The sequence below is a fragment of the Lactuca sativa genome, chromosome 6 (genome assembly GCF_002870075.4).
Source record: "Lactuca sativa cultivar Salinas chromosome 6, Lsat_Salinas_v11, whole genome shotgun sequence".
Taxonomy (NCBI): domain Eukaryota; kingdom Viridiplantae; phylum Streptophyta; class Magnoliopsida; order Asterales; family Asteraceae; genus Lactuca; species Lactuca sativa.
This window is the reverse complement of record NC_056628.2, coordinates 5,463,914-5,479,204: the sequence shown is the minus strand read 5'-3', so window position 1 is coordinate 5,479,204 and position 15,291 is coordinate 5,463,914. Positions and strand designations below refer to the sequence as shown.

Here is a 15,291-nt window from a genome sequence, read left to right as displayed (position 1 = left end):
TTTCATATACAAGAACAAATGGACATTTTCACACGTAAATCTGTTTTATACTAGGTTTGTGAGACATTTCACGTACTTTCGAGTATGCATTATTAAGTCCTGTATTATATACCATAATCCCTTGTAGGGGGAGCGTGATACTTGTGTATAGATCTATACGGGATTGACAATCCCGCACCTAAACTGTTAGCTACAGTTAGACCGGCAGGTATGAGGTGACAAATGTCATAACATTCCAACGCCTGAAGAACGTTGTTACAACCAGTCTGGGTCATTAGCATGGTTATAAAACTCACATGGAGTATTAAAAACACGTTGATTTACGGGGTTATCAAGTACCTTAGCAATTATATACGTACACAAAATCTATTATTTTAGATATGAACAACACCATGGTAGTTCAGTTTTGGGACTTTTAAACTACCACCCACTTATGGGCAAATATTGGATTTCAAATAGCAAACATTTAAAATAGTCGGGTCTTAGTAGAAGACTACTTTTTATACTAGTAGAAAATATGGGATTTTCTAGGATTTCAAACGTTTACAATTACTTACAAACTTGTTCATTGGTACAAACTTTCCTTCAAAGATTTACAGGTTTTTCTTTACAGCTTTACAAATCAAAGTCACATAAATACTTATGAATTCACCAGCATTATTGTTGATACTCGCTTTCAAAATAACTTGTATTCCCAGGACACAGACAGACAGGTACGACTACCAAGTTCTGTGAAGACGGAGCGGTCAAGACTCGTCTTGTATTTTGAATATTCATTTTGTAGAATTATACTATGAAAGAACTTAAATATAACTAAAATTATACTATTAATGCAATGGATGATGTTGTTGCTTGTTTACTACTTTGCATTGTTATGATATATTACATGACGTCCTCCGCCCTAGAACGTTTCCGCCGTTCTCGGTTTTGGGGGGGGGTGACAACTACTTATAGAAAGGCCACCGTTTTTTTTATCATTTAAGACCATCTTCCATTTAATCCAGTGTAAAAATCTTTTTCGATCATCAGCTCCCCAAAAGAACCTAGATCTAATTCTTTCCAAATCCTTAGAAACCGAGATAGGCATCCGAAACATGGAAAAAAAGTAAGTGCGCAAGCTGCCAAGCATCGAACGAACCAAAGTTAACCTGCCCCCAATAGATAACATATTTGATTTCCATAAAGAAAGCTTTTTGAGAAACCTAGTAAAAACTGAGTCACACACCAACTTCCTATGCATGAGCTGACCAACAGGAAGCCCAAGATAAATAAAAAGAATAGAATCTGCACCGCACCCAGTACATGCAACTAACTGCGCAATAGCCTCCTGCTCAACACCAACTCCATACAATTTGGACTTATGCAAGTTAATCTGAAGCCCAGACACCATAAAGAAAATCCTAATAATTATAATTAAATTCTTAATATTCTCCACATCCCATTCTCCAATAAAAATAGAATCATCCGCATAAAAAAAGTGTGAAATATGCAGATTCTGATCTCCAATAGAACCATCTTTAAAAACCGAATTGTGAATAGCATCCTCCATACACACATGTAAACCTTCCATGATTAAGATAAACAAAAAGGGGATAATGGATCTCCTTGACGAAGACCACGCTGCAGTTGAAACTCAACAATCAGATTACCATTCAGAAGGACATATGACCTAGCAGACTGCAGACAACCCCTAATCCGCATATGCCATTTCTCCCCAAATCCCATAACCTCCATAATCTTATCTAAATATTCCCATGAAACTGAGCCGTAGGCCTTTTCAAAGTATACTTTAAACATCAAGATTTTCATTTTTTCAACCTGGACCATCTAAAAATTTCATTGACCATAAGAGGTCTGTCAAGAATCTGTTTACCTTTTATAAAAGCAGACTGAACCGGACTGACTAAATAGTCTACCACCTTAGCCAATCGATTAGCCAATAACTTCGCAACTATCTTATACTGTAGCCCAATCAGACTAATCAGCCTGTAATCCTTGATCTTAGTGGGATTTTCAACTTTAAGGATTAACGTGATAAAAGAAGAGTTGAACCCTGGCGAAATGATACCAATATAAAAAAAACTCTCGCATGAAATCATACACATACTTCTCAAGCAAACTACAGAATTGTTTCAAGAACCGAAACATAAATCCGTCAGGCCCCGGAGCCCTATCACTCCCACACGACCACATTGCATCCCTAATTTCATCATCCGAGAAATAAGCTTGTAAGGACTCAACCTGGAATTCATTAAGTTTTTGGAACCGAGCACTAGGAGTACCCAAGTTGACCATGTTGTAATGCTTGAATTTGTTTTTGTAAAACTCTAAAAATGCCTCCTTAACGCTATCTGGGTTAGCCACCCAAATACCATCCTGCGAGATTCCTTTAATAGCCATCTGTTTTCTTTTTCTTTTTAGCATACCATGGAAGAAATTAGATTTCTCGTCTCCTTCTATCACCCACTTGACCTTAGCTTTTTGAACATAATCCAAAGTATCCGCATTATCAATATCCGACACCTATTGGAGAATATTCTTTCTCTCGGCCATGACATCATCCGAAGCAACCCCACTATCAATCAGATTATCAATATTGAGCAACCGGTTAATACACGCTTTTCTTTGTTCCCCTTTCAACTTACGCATATCAGCTTGCCAGCCCTTAATCTTGGCCTTAACGAAGTTAAGTTTGTTCTTCATATTAATACACTTGTTTAGATTACAATCTGGGCTAAAATCTCTAACCGCTTGAGAAACCACATCGGAAAAACCATCCATCTGAAGCCACGGGTTAAACAGCTTAAGAGAAATAGGACCATAATCATTCTGATCTTTCTTCAGAAGCACCAGGCAATGGTCTGACCACCTCCTATCCAAAGCAATACAAGAGATATCGGGAATAACATCTAACAAACTTTCAAAAATAAGGAATCGATCAAAACGACTAAGCTTAGCACCAACCTTATCCACTCGAGTAAATTTTCGGCCCTCCATAGGAATATCAAACAGATATGCCTCATAAATAAATTGATTAAAATCGGTAGCTTGTGAAGCACAAAACAAACTCCCACATCTTTCATTAAAAGATCTAACCACATTGAAATTACCAAAGACTATAAAAGCACCATTTACTTTGGACATATACGAGATCAAATATTGCCATAACTCCCTTTTCTTTCTAGCATCTTGAGGGGCGTACACGTTAAACATAATACATTTAATATTTGTCCTGATCCAAGTGCCTTCAACAATAACCAAATTTTCATGACAGTGAATACTCTCCTTCTTAAACATTGTATTATCCCACACTGTAACGCCCGCAAATCCGGGCTAGTCAATTTAGAGGCAATAGGGGTCGAAAACGACTTTTCGACAAAAGATTATTTAGAATAAATAATCTTAATCAAGTTGTAGAGTATGTTACAAGGTTTTCGTACATATAAAGAACGCCGAAAACCGAGTTATAACGAAGAAGTTATGACCCGTTGAAGTTTCGCGACGGAACCGGCACGATACCGGGAAGCGTAAATAGTGAATTTACGATAGAGCGAGATTTAGCCTTAGCGATCTAAACGAAAGTCGTAGAATATGTTAAACTAAGAACATCGATAAAAAGAACGCCCAAATCTGACTTCGTATGAGGAAGTTATGATTTTTTCTAAGATTTAGCATAGCAGTGCACAGCCCGAAATCTGAATTTTAGATCGGTCGATTTTTAGCCGACGGGATCTAAATGAAAGTTATAGTACTCGTAAATACCAACGCGTGGATATAAAGAACGTCGATAATAGAGCTCGTATGCAAAAGTTATGGACGAAGCTTAGTCCCTACTTTTCGAGCGCGGCGAATTCGATACAGTTTTGTAAATACGAGATAGAATGTGAATTAGCCAACGAGGTCTAAATGAGAGTTGAAGATCTCATTAATAGGAACTCAACGGTAAAAAGACAGACAAAAATGGAGCTCGTATGCAAAAGTTATGGACGAAGCTTAGTCCCTACTTTTCGAGCGCGGCGAATTTGATACAGTTTTGTAAATCCGAGATAGAATGAGAATTAGCCAACGAGGTCTAAATGAAAGTTGAAGATCTCATTAATAGGAACTCAACAGTAAAAAGACAGACAAAAACGGAGCTCGTATGCAAAAGTTACGGACGAAGCTTGGAGACTACTTTACTATACACTTCCTATAAATACAAGGGTGAACTCCTCATATTTTCTTCACACCATAAGCCTTTCTTTCTCTCTCTAACTTCTCTCTAGCCTCCCTAAATCCCTCCCAAGTCTAGGGAACCTCCCTATCACGAGAAGAAAGCCCCGGAGCGCCCGACGGCTCCGAGAAGAAAAGCTTTCGGCTCGGAAACGCTGCTCCAGCGAAGCCCGATTTTTAATAAAAACCCGCTGTAAGTGAGCTACGCCTATAGTATATTTAATATAGATTTTATTTAATTATAGTAACATTGTTAGGACCTTAAAATAATTATTTAGGCTATTATTATGAGTTATATTGAGTGTTATTTAACGCTTATATAATAGTAATAATAGCTAGACTATTAAATTAGTCTCGTCAAGCGTTAGACTAAACTCTAGTGGTAATGATACTAGGTTTCGTCAAGGGATAATTGTTTTAAGAGTAACGAAGTGTTGTCCGAGTGCCGACTCACCACCTTTCAAGTGAGTGCATAGTTACTTTCATCTTACACATAGATATGAAGTATTTTAATATAAATTACGTGCTATGTGTGAATATTGTTTGAATACTTGTTGTCTATGCTGGATGAATGATTTATACATGTTTTAAATGATTTAAACTGTATATTTATTTTATATCTACAAATATGTTGGGATAAAACATGGGTAGATGAAATAGTTGGTGAGTGATGAAATAAAATAATGAGAGATAGGTGATGATAGATAGGTGACTATGAATTGGTGATGTAGGATACTACAACCTTGTCCGACAATTTGGAGATGTAGTCATCTACCAGAGTATAGATGGCGACCACGGACTATTATAGACAACCCCGTGGAAACACCAGCAGGCTAGCAACCTGTAGGTGATGAATTACGAGTTCAGGCGATGTTGTAACTACGTATTCATGCGATGATAGTCTAACCCTTATTATGAAGTACGAGTCCAGGCGATGTTGTGGCTACGTATTCATGCGATGATAGACTAACCCTTATCATGATTTACAAGTCCAGGCGATGTTGTGGCTGCGTAATCATGCGATGATACCCTAACTCTTGCTAGACACATATTGAGGGAGTAATCCCCGGATTAGTATTGTCTATGCAATGTAGGCGATGATCCTTAGGTACAGTTCGTAAGAACAATCATATAAGGAAATACGATGTAAGGAGATGAAAAGTAAATATGATATAAGAGATGACCCTTGAGATAATATCTTTAGGGAAGACTAAAAGAAGATAACGGGGATGGGTAATTGGGTTGATTGTTTGATTGTTTAAACATAATAACTATATTATTGTGGGTTGAAAACCCTATGTACTCACCAGGTTTCCCAACCTGACCCACTCAGTTTATTTACATCACAGGTGACGATATGAAGTGACATTACACTGAGAGATTTAAAGAGATGTAGATCACTAGTGTAATTAATTGTAAGTTATGTTTATGCTTATGTTTCTGTATTAACAATGACATCCCAAACGTTTTAAAATGAAATAAATACGTTTCTTCGAAAATGTTTTAATAACGTATTTATCGTGTTTTTCTGGGAACAAATTCCGCAACATTTTTATAAAATGAAGTACTCTGATTTTTATAAAGCATAAACAAAATCGGTCTTTTCTGGCCGTGATTTTGGGGATGTCACACACACCGATAAAATACCACCCGAGCATCCCCTAGCTGTACTACAAGCAAAATCAAAGGTCGAATTACCCCAAAGAGCCCTTATTTTGACAAGGTCAACCCGAGTCAATATGGTTTCTTGAAGACCAATAAAATTCACCACATGACTATTGCAAATCTCGTTAACCCAACTATGTTTTTTTGACGTATTCAGGCCACAAACATTAAGTGAAACACAATTCATAAAGATTGAGGCACTCCCATACCGATTAGACGGTTTTTCAAATCCACCTTAGCATTCTCCACATCGTATCCTAAGATTTTTCCTAACTCAATGAACTTATTCACCTCTTCACAAGAGTTAACCCCCACAGATGGAGTAGCCTTCTTCAAAATCTTTACCGACCCCGTACTCCACGACTTCCTAGGATTGTCATTTGAATAGTGAAAAGAATCGTGAGATTCTTTGAACACCTTACCCTCGAAACTAGGTGGCTTCGAGATACTATCACTACTCCTTTGATCCTCTAACTGAACGTTATCAAGGTCAATTCTCTTAGCTGAACCGAAATCAATACCCACCAATGGTACATAAGCATTTGGAGGTTTATTCTTCCCCATTTCATCATTACCAGCCTCATTACTTTTTCCCACCCCCTGTATAGGTTCAGTTTCACTGTTCACTTCATTAACATTATCATCTTCATGGTTTTGACCATACTCCTCATTCTCCTTATCTGAATTTAAACCAAAAGACTCATCTTCTCCTTCAAAAGATATTCTGGATACCAACATTAGAAGAAAAGTTCTTATAGGCTTTTGTAGAATCGAATGACACCAATAACCACATCCCACCTACATACCGAATCTTGGCAGCAAAAAATCCTTCCTTAGAGCATAAGTTTATTAAATTCGACATTGAAGTAGCTTCCCTTACTTCCGCAAGCACTGTTGACTGGACATCAGTCATGCCTGTTAGTTCTCTGCCCCCTATTTTTACCTTCCGTATCGAACTGGTATTCTTAGGTTCGCTGTTCCCGTCCCCCACAATAGCCTTGGCATAAGATTTCTTTATCTGCCTTTCTCCATCTTTCCATTCACTTGTTTTTTGTTTCTGTTTAGCATCAGTTTGCCCATACCCTAAGTTGGACTTGCTTTGGCTCTGCCTATTAAACTTAGATATTGATGCAAAAACATGATAATTGTCAAACCATAACTCACACAGTCTCCTTTCCAGTTCCTGATTATTTTTGACCTTAATAAAACGTACAAAACCAAATCGCCTACCCATGGTAGATCGCTTCTGGGCAATATACACATCCGCAACATTCGCCTACCCATGGTATATCTCTATATTAATAAAAAAATAATTTTAATCTCTTTTTGCCATGCGTCACTCTAATACAACTCCATATTAATATTATGCCATATGCTAGTGAGATATATTAGACAAATCACTATCACAATTAATGAGTTTAAGGTTTTAAATAATAGATTTTAAACTTTTTATAGAAATATTTACTTTTTTAATTATATGTTAAATTTGAAGTTATAACTAATTTTAAATTTTTAATATATCTCTTAATTAATAATTTATTTAAGAAAACTGATTAATAATTATGAAGTTTTGCTATGAAAAATGAATTAATTTTATAACCGTGGTTTCCGCCAGTTATAAACTAGTAATATAATAAATGAGAATATGCAGTAATAAAGCGATCAAGATTTAAGGTATGTATATACAAACTAATCCTTCATTTATACATAAAGAACTTGAGTAAAATATAACTTACAAACAAGCAGATCCATTGATATTTTCTTTACTTATAATACATGCTCTTGTAATATCATATCAGTACTAATAAAAAAGGAACTTTTGTAAAATATAAAGAAGACATTCATATGATGAATGAAAATATATAGTAACAAAATAATAAATAGATCAAAATTTAAGTCTATGAAAAGACAAATTAACCCTTCAATCATATATAAAGAAATGACAAAATTGTAAATTTGGTCATTATGGTTTGTCAAAAATTAGAATTTTGGTTCAAAAAGTTTTGGAGATATACCAGTGGTCAAAAATAAGAATTTTATTGCAGGTTTGATCCATAACTTTTTAAAAATATTTGAAATAATGGATTTGCCCTTTTAATTTTGTTTTTTCATTTTCTTTTATTTGTAACAATTAAATAAAAAAGATAAAACCACCTCTCTCTCTCTCCCACTTCTTTCTCTCTCAAAAAACACACCTCAAAGAATGGATCTTCATTACTTCAATTCAATATTTTGTTTACAAAATTAACAAAAATAAATGCATAGTGTGTTATTTAATTGTATAAGAAAACAAAGAAAAAAATGAATGAATCGTGACTAACTTAGCATGACTAGCATCATGTGGTGGATTCTGAGTCAAATGAGTTGTCATCATCGACTCACAAAGGACGGGTCGTCTACAATATGAGAAATCTCAATGAATCGATTATATAGAACTTAAAATGGTAATGCAAATCATTTTCAATGAAAAATGTTTACATTCTGAGGAGTATGTTGGCGAAAAAACCATTTCATACACCAGATGCGACACTTGTTTCTGTAATCGATCGTTTTCTTCCATAAGGAGATTGTTCGTTACTGATAGTTTATGATTCACGCCTTGAAGGCGTGAAGGTTCTCTGCCCTGTTTTTCTCTATATCTATAGTACAATACAAGATAAATGAAAAATAACACGAACACGAACACAATAACCAAAAATCAGGACATGAAAAGCTATAAAGTTGAAGAGGAAGAAGAGATAAAGGTTTGTAGGTTTTATACCTTTGATTCTGAAACCAAACTTTGATTTGTTTAGGCTCAATGTTAGAGAGAATAAGGCATTCACGAATAAGTTGTTGACGACAAATGGAACCAGGTTTTCGTTCGCAAAATCCCCAAAAAAACAAACAACTGATCGAATCAAAACCCACACTAACAACAACGACACATTCCATTGTGATAAACAAAAAATATGTTTGTTCCTTATTTCTGATTCTTGATTCTTCAACGACTTTAATGATAATAATTTAATACCCTTTTGTTGATATCAAATTAAACACGTTCTAAGCTTCTGATTCTTCTTATGCTTAATTGCTTTCAAACCAACCAATCAAAACCAACAAATCACACATTAATTTGAATCGATTTTACCTCTTGCAATCATCCCTAACCTCTAAAATATATTGACTTGTTTAACTTGAAGCAAAGAAGGAGACAAACAACATGTTAAATGCTAATTCAATTTTTTGAGATAGTTTTTTTTAGAGAGAGAGAGAGATGTGGTATTTTATTTGATCTTTTTATTTAATTGTTACAAATAAAAGAAAATGAAAAAGACAAAATTAAAAGAGCATATCCATCATTTGAAATATTTTAAAATTTTTTTGGACAAAACCTACAATAAAATTCTTATTTTGGACCATTGTGCAACTCGAAAACTTTTTGAACCAAAGTCTCAATTTTTGACAAACGATAGGGACCAAATTTATAATTTTGTCTAGATAAATAGAATAAAGAATGTGAAAAGCTAATTTTAAAACTACAAGGACTATATTTGCCAATTGATCAAAGTTTTCATCTTTCTCGAGACGTTGATTTAAAATTTCAATCAAGTCCCTTCTTCTTGTGCAGTGTGCCCACCCACCCCCCTTAAACAGTAAAGTTGAAAAAGCTTTCTCCTTCTATCCTTCTCGCATATTCCTATAAATACAGTTGTTTCCCTCTCATTTTCCCCACTCTAATATTCCCTCAAATCCGCCATTAATTCTCTTCAACTGCTACATCACAGTAAGAATGTCCGCAGGCGAAAACGGAGGCTCCGACGGACGTATCAATGGAATCAAATCCGCACTTCGCGTCATCCCTAACTTTCCGAAACCAGGTACACACGTCTCTCACTGGTTTCTGTATGGATTCTCTCTCTCTCGTCGTGTTTGTGACTTGTGAGAGCATACATAATCTCACAGACTCACACATTCATGAATTTTTTTTTTGTTTATATGATTCGCAGGTATAATGTTTCAAGACATCACTACATTGTTGCTTGATCCGAAGGCATTCAAAGACACGATTGATTTGTTCGTTGAGCATTACAAACATGAAAACATTTCTGTAATTGCAGGTAATTATTTATTTATTTTTCAGAATTTTGTCCACTTCCGTTGTGAAATCGAGTAAATTCATCGTGCTTAACCTTTTCGCCGTTTATTTATTTCGAGGTAGGGTCAAATGCTGCACTTTACATACAAAAATAAAAACAAACAAAAAACCCTAGGGTAACATTATAACAGGCTCTGTTGTGTAGCAATATGCATTGTGATCTTACTCTGCCATGGATTTTGATGTGCACTGTTTTACTGTATTTGTTTTTGTTATCTTCAAAACCTATATCGTACGATTTGCACTAGATATAAGTGGAAAATAGCTGCCTAGACGTGACGTGATGGAAGGTCAGTCCCTAACACCAATGAAAACAAGTTGATTCAGAAGAAAATATACTGTAAAATTTGTTTTTTGGTAAGTTTGTGGATACCTTTATTTATGCCTTTAAGCTACAACACAAAATCTTCAAGTGGCATTATATGAAACTTTTTTTGTTGTTTTGTTTTGGAGTGAAATGACATGAGCATTCAATATTTATATTTCAGTGGTTGATAGGTAGTGGGAAATTGAGGGGAGGGAGTTTTGTCATTGATTACTTGCTATGAATTTGTATGAGCGGCTAAGAGTGGTCTTTGTTTGCTAAGCATGTGAATCTCTCTCTTTCAAGATCCAAATTTTGGGTGGGATAATATAATGGTGGTTCTTGTTGTTGAGGGGGAAGGCAAGTGGGGTCCATAGGGGTGTGATGATGGATTATTTGAATATGGGGACAGATCCTTTTTAATTTTGTTGGATTTCATTTCATCACATTGTGGATTTTTTTAAAGATTTTCCATTGTTTGGATGAGATGCTTTCAATTTTAAGCCTCAATTCCTTTTCACTTTTCTAAATGTGTGTGCATATATATACTATATACTGATTTTATCCTCATCTCTTCACCCCACACGCTTACACTCTCTTTATGGATCATGATTGTATGTATCTTGGTGTCATATTCTGCTGATCAATTATTGTTGGGTAGATCATTATAAAAGGTGGATTGGCTAGTGTAATCAATTGGGCTTTGTTTGGTTTTCTTAAAAAAAAAAAAAAAAAACTAAAATTTTATCTTTTTTTTGAAACTATGTTCGGTTGCTCAGTGTGTGCACTTCTGCCATCTCTTGTCTAGTAGCATGAAAATTTAGGAGCTTTATTTTTTGTGGGTCAAAGAATATATAATTATTATTTTTTACTTTGATCTGAATTTAAACCAATCATTGGTGTTCAAAGGTTTCTACTTTCTATACTTAGATTTCTCATTTTCTCCTCAAATTGTAAATCTATAAAATGATTCTTTACATTTGATGCATAGCATGGGCTTTTTTTTTGCTAGGATTTCTGACAAATACTCATAATTTTATCACCCAAATTCTAGATGCTTTTATTCAATGGGTAATAAGGCCTATTCATAGTTTGAGAATTACAAGGAAACCTAAAGTTAAAAAAAAGTAATCCTTCCTAATAATTAACAAGGAACCTAAGCTAAAGGAGTAAAGGGAAAGAACCTTTTAGAGAAAAGAAAGTCAATCAAAAGGATATGCCTAAAAGTAAATAAAAAAAATGGATAAAGATTCTCATTAAAAGAGATAAAGATTGTCTTATTTTTGTTTTGTTTGGTAAGAAGGTAAATACTGTATGAAAAGCACAAACAGATTACAAAAAAAAAAATTCTATACTACTCAACTAATCATGTCCTCAATATGATATTTGTTAAATTGGATATTAAACTCAATTTTCTTGAAGTAAAGCTTTTAGTCTTTTTATTTTTTTTAACTTGTGGGGATTAATTAAACATGTCTTTATATGCTAGTGAGACTATCAAAGTATACATGATAAAAGCAAAGTATGCATATGAACTTTTGGCACATTAGTTTTTTTTTTTTGTTTGTTTGACAAATCCTAAGGATTACAAATACTTCTTGTAAGTTCCAATGAAAATCCTAACTAAATAAAAACAATTTAAAAAAAAATTGGATTTTGGGTGCAAACAAAAGTATATATATGTATAACTGTACAACCATGTTAGGTTAGGTACCATCACTTGTTAACTTGTTGTCTCTTTTAACTTTTGCCATATAATGACATTTTTGTATTCTTTTTAACTTTAAGGATGGGCCATGTTGCATCTTTTATTAAATTGTCCCATGTAGTAATAAGTAATAACAACCCATCCCTCAAACTAAAGTCTCTCATGTACATCAAAGATCTCAAAAAATTTCAAACCATATTGGCCAAATTTCATAAAAAATCTTTCTTTGTCTAATCACCGAGTTTGTTTTTTTTTTTTTTTTTAACATTAAAAGTGTTCCCTGATAATGAATTGCAAAAAAAAAATATCATTTGAAGAATAATTTTATGGCTAAAGTTGTTTTTTTATAAAACAATTTAAGGTTTAGTTATAAAAAAAGTCGGGTGCATAAACACGAACAAGTTTCAAACAATAGTGGTTTTTATAGAATTCAAAGAGTTATGTAGTGGATTTAAAAAAAAATCAAAATCTCATTGGTTAAATCAGAAAAATATTTTTGTGGTGGTTAAATCGAAAAAAAAATGGTAGCTACAGTTTTTCTAAGTTATATTTAGGCCAAACTACAAAAAAGAAAAATCATTAAATTTTGGGTAATTTTGCAGTTTAACCACTAATATTTTTTTCCCTAAAGTTTCATACAAATTTTCTATATAAATTTCACTGTTAATTTTCAAAATTAACTATTTTGAGTATCTTGTCAAAATGGTTAATTTGAAACTTTTATGGAAAAATAAAATATTAGCGTTTAAACAAAAAAAAAATAGTTAAATACTCAGAATATAATAGTTTTTGTGCAATGTTCCCTAATATTTTATCAAAAAAAAAAACACCCTGTCTTTAATGTGAGTGGGCTTCTAGATACCTGCCACCAAATTAACCATTCATTTTTTATTGTTACATATGATTAATATGGGTGAGTCTTAAATACTTAAAAATAAAAACGATAGAAAAAAAATAAAAATTCAATTTCTTTAGTATTTACATTTGTTTGTTTCTAACTACTTTACAGTTACTCATAATTATAATTATTATCTTTACCGCTTTACATCACCTTTGTATTCTTTATTAATTTCAATTTACTTCAGTATTTAAAATATAGAAAAATGACCATTTTGCCCTTGGACCAAGCTCACCCTTTCTCATTGACGCCAGTCACTTTTTTCAAAATGACCGTTTTGCCCTTGAACCAAACCCAATAAAATTATATCATACGTATTAAATTTATAAATAGATTGTGTTTTCATCGCATAATAATTATTATAAAAGTAGAGTACCACTTCATTTTTTGTCACAATAAAATTGTTTTTTTTTTTGGCATGTTTTAGTAATAATTTTTTTTTTAAAAAAAATGGTTGATTAATTTCAGGAATTGAAGCAAGGGGTTTTATATTTGGTCCACCAATTGCACTTGCAATAGGAGCAAAGTTTGTTCCATTAAGGAAGCCAAAAAAGTTACCAGGTACATTAAGCATATATATTCCTCCCTTTGTTCTATTTTTACATAAATTCAAAAATTAATTATATATATATATATATATATATATATATATATATATATATATATATATATATATATATATATATTTGTTTTGTTTTGTTTTATAAATAATACAGGTGAAGTGATATCAGAAAAATATATATTAGAATACGGATCAGATTGCCTTGAAATGCATGTTGGAGCAGTTAAATCTGGAGACAGAGCTCTTGTTGTTGATGATTTAATTGCTACTGGTGGTACCATTTGTGCTGCAATCAACTTACTTGGTAATTAATTTTCTTTATTTACTTACATGTGACAGTAATTATTATTATTAATATTTAATATATAAAATAAATAATATTGATTTTTTTTTTAATATCACAGAGCGTGCTGAAGCTGAAGTGGTGGGGTGTGCTTGTGTAATTGAAGTACCAGACTTGAAGGTACTGCACATGACTTTAAGACTTTATATATAAAATAAATACAGTAAACTACATTTTAGGTCTTTGAGTGTAGCTGCTTTTTTTCAATTTTGGCCCAAAAGTTTTTCTATTGTAATTTTGGTCCCTATTTGAGGTTTTTTGTAATTGTTTTGGTCCCGTATTCCAAGTAAAATTATTATTAAGTTTGGGATCAAAATCAGCTATTGGTCATTTTACTTGGAACTTGGACTAAAAGTGTTCAAGAATCTCAAATAAGGACCAAAATTGCAATAATTTTTTTTTGGAACCAAAATTGCAAAAATCAGCTATACCAAAGGACCAAAAATAGTCACTTTACTTTTCAAAAGCCTCTAATAAGGACTGAGATTACAAGAGAAATCTTTGGGACCAAAATTGCAAAAATCAACTATATTCAGGGACCATACGTAGTTATTTCGTTTAGAATATGGACCAAAAATGTCACATGAACATCAAATAAAGACCAAAATTGCAAAAATAAGCTGGGACCAAAAAATAGTCACTTAGAACATGAATAAGGACATCTAATAAGGACCAAAATTGCAAAACTTGACTATACCGAGGGACGAAAAGTGTAATTAACTGAAATAAATATGAATAAATTGTTGTAGGGTCGGGAGCGATTGAGATCGCATGGGAAGGAATTGTACGTACTTGTCGAGTCGCAGTTTGAGCCAACTAAACAATCATAACTTTCCTGTATTATGGAAAAAAAAAAGTGTACATTAGAGGGGTCTTTCTTTGGGCCATAACTCTCTTTTCGTCCCAAATCAAGTGGTAAATTTTGGTGCTAAAACTCGATTTCTGACTTGATTCTTTTTATGTGGGTGGATGAGTGGATTCATATACACTATCGGTTAATGCATCTTTTCTTTGCAATCAATTACGATTTTTAATCTACTTATCTCTGTGTGTGTGTGTGTGTGTTGTTTGGTTGTTTGTATAGAATGCATTTATGCTTTTCTAGCCTGTTCTTGTAAGAATATGTGGTTAATCTCCAAAACTCCAATCTATACAGACATACAATACAATAAAAGACTGTATTACACTGATATGTGATACACTAACAATTCTTGAATGTATGAAGTTGAATGATATTTAGAGATTTTGTTAGGTTGTCGGTTGTTTGTTTGCTTGAACTTTATGAAGAGTCTTTATAAAGGAATGTACCTTACCTTGAGACATGCATGTTTGCTTTTAACTTTATATCTTTCATTAGGATATTGAATCATTAATAATCTTCATAGCCTTCAAGGGTCAAATTTGTAATTAGCTTAGACATACCAAGATGGAGATTGTGATAGACAACCAACTACCCATATG

The 15,291-nt window shown here is 33.3% G+C and overlaps 2 protein-coding genes across 2 annotated transcripts; one reads left to right on the top strand and one right to left on the bottom strand.

The window, feature by feature from the left end:
* Positions 1-2,523: 2,523 nt before the first annotated feature.
* On the bottom strand, positions 2,524-3,297 carry LOC111886893 (uncharacterized). The gene has a single exon (XM_023883134.1). It carries the CDS (start codon positions 3,295-3,297, stop codon positions 2,524-2,526), a length of 774 nt encoding a protein of 257 aa, XP_023738902.1.
* A 6,278-nt stretch (positions 3,298-9,575) lies between these two features.
* LOC111886886 (adenine phosphoribosyltransferase 4) lies at positions 9,576-14,868 on the top strand. Its single transcript, XM_023883128.3, has 6 exons — positions 9,576-9,737; positions 9,867-9,977; positions 13,394-13,486; positions 13,642-13,791; positions 13,892-13,950; positions 14,580-14,868. The coding sequence occupies exons 1-6, from the start codon at positions 9,650-9,652 to the stop codon at positions 14,658-14,660; spliced, it is 582 nt and encodes a 193-aa protein (XP_023738896.1). The 5' UTR covers positions 9,576-9,649; the 3' UTR covers positions 14,661-14,868.
* The last annotated feature ends 423 nt before the right edge of the window (positions 14,869-15,291 follow it).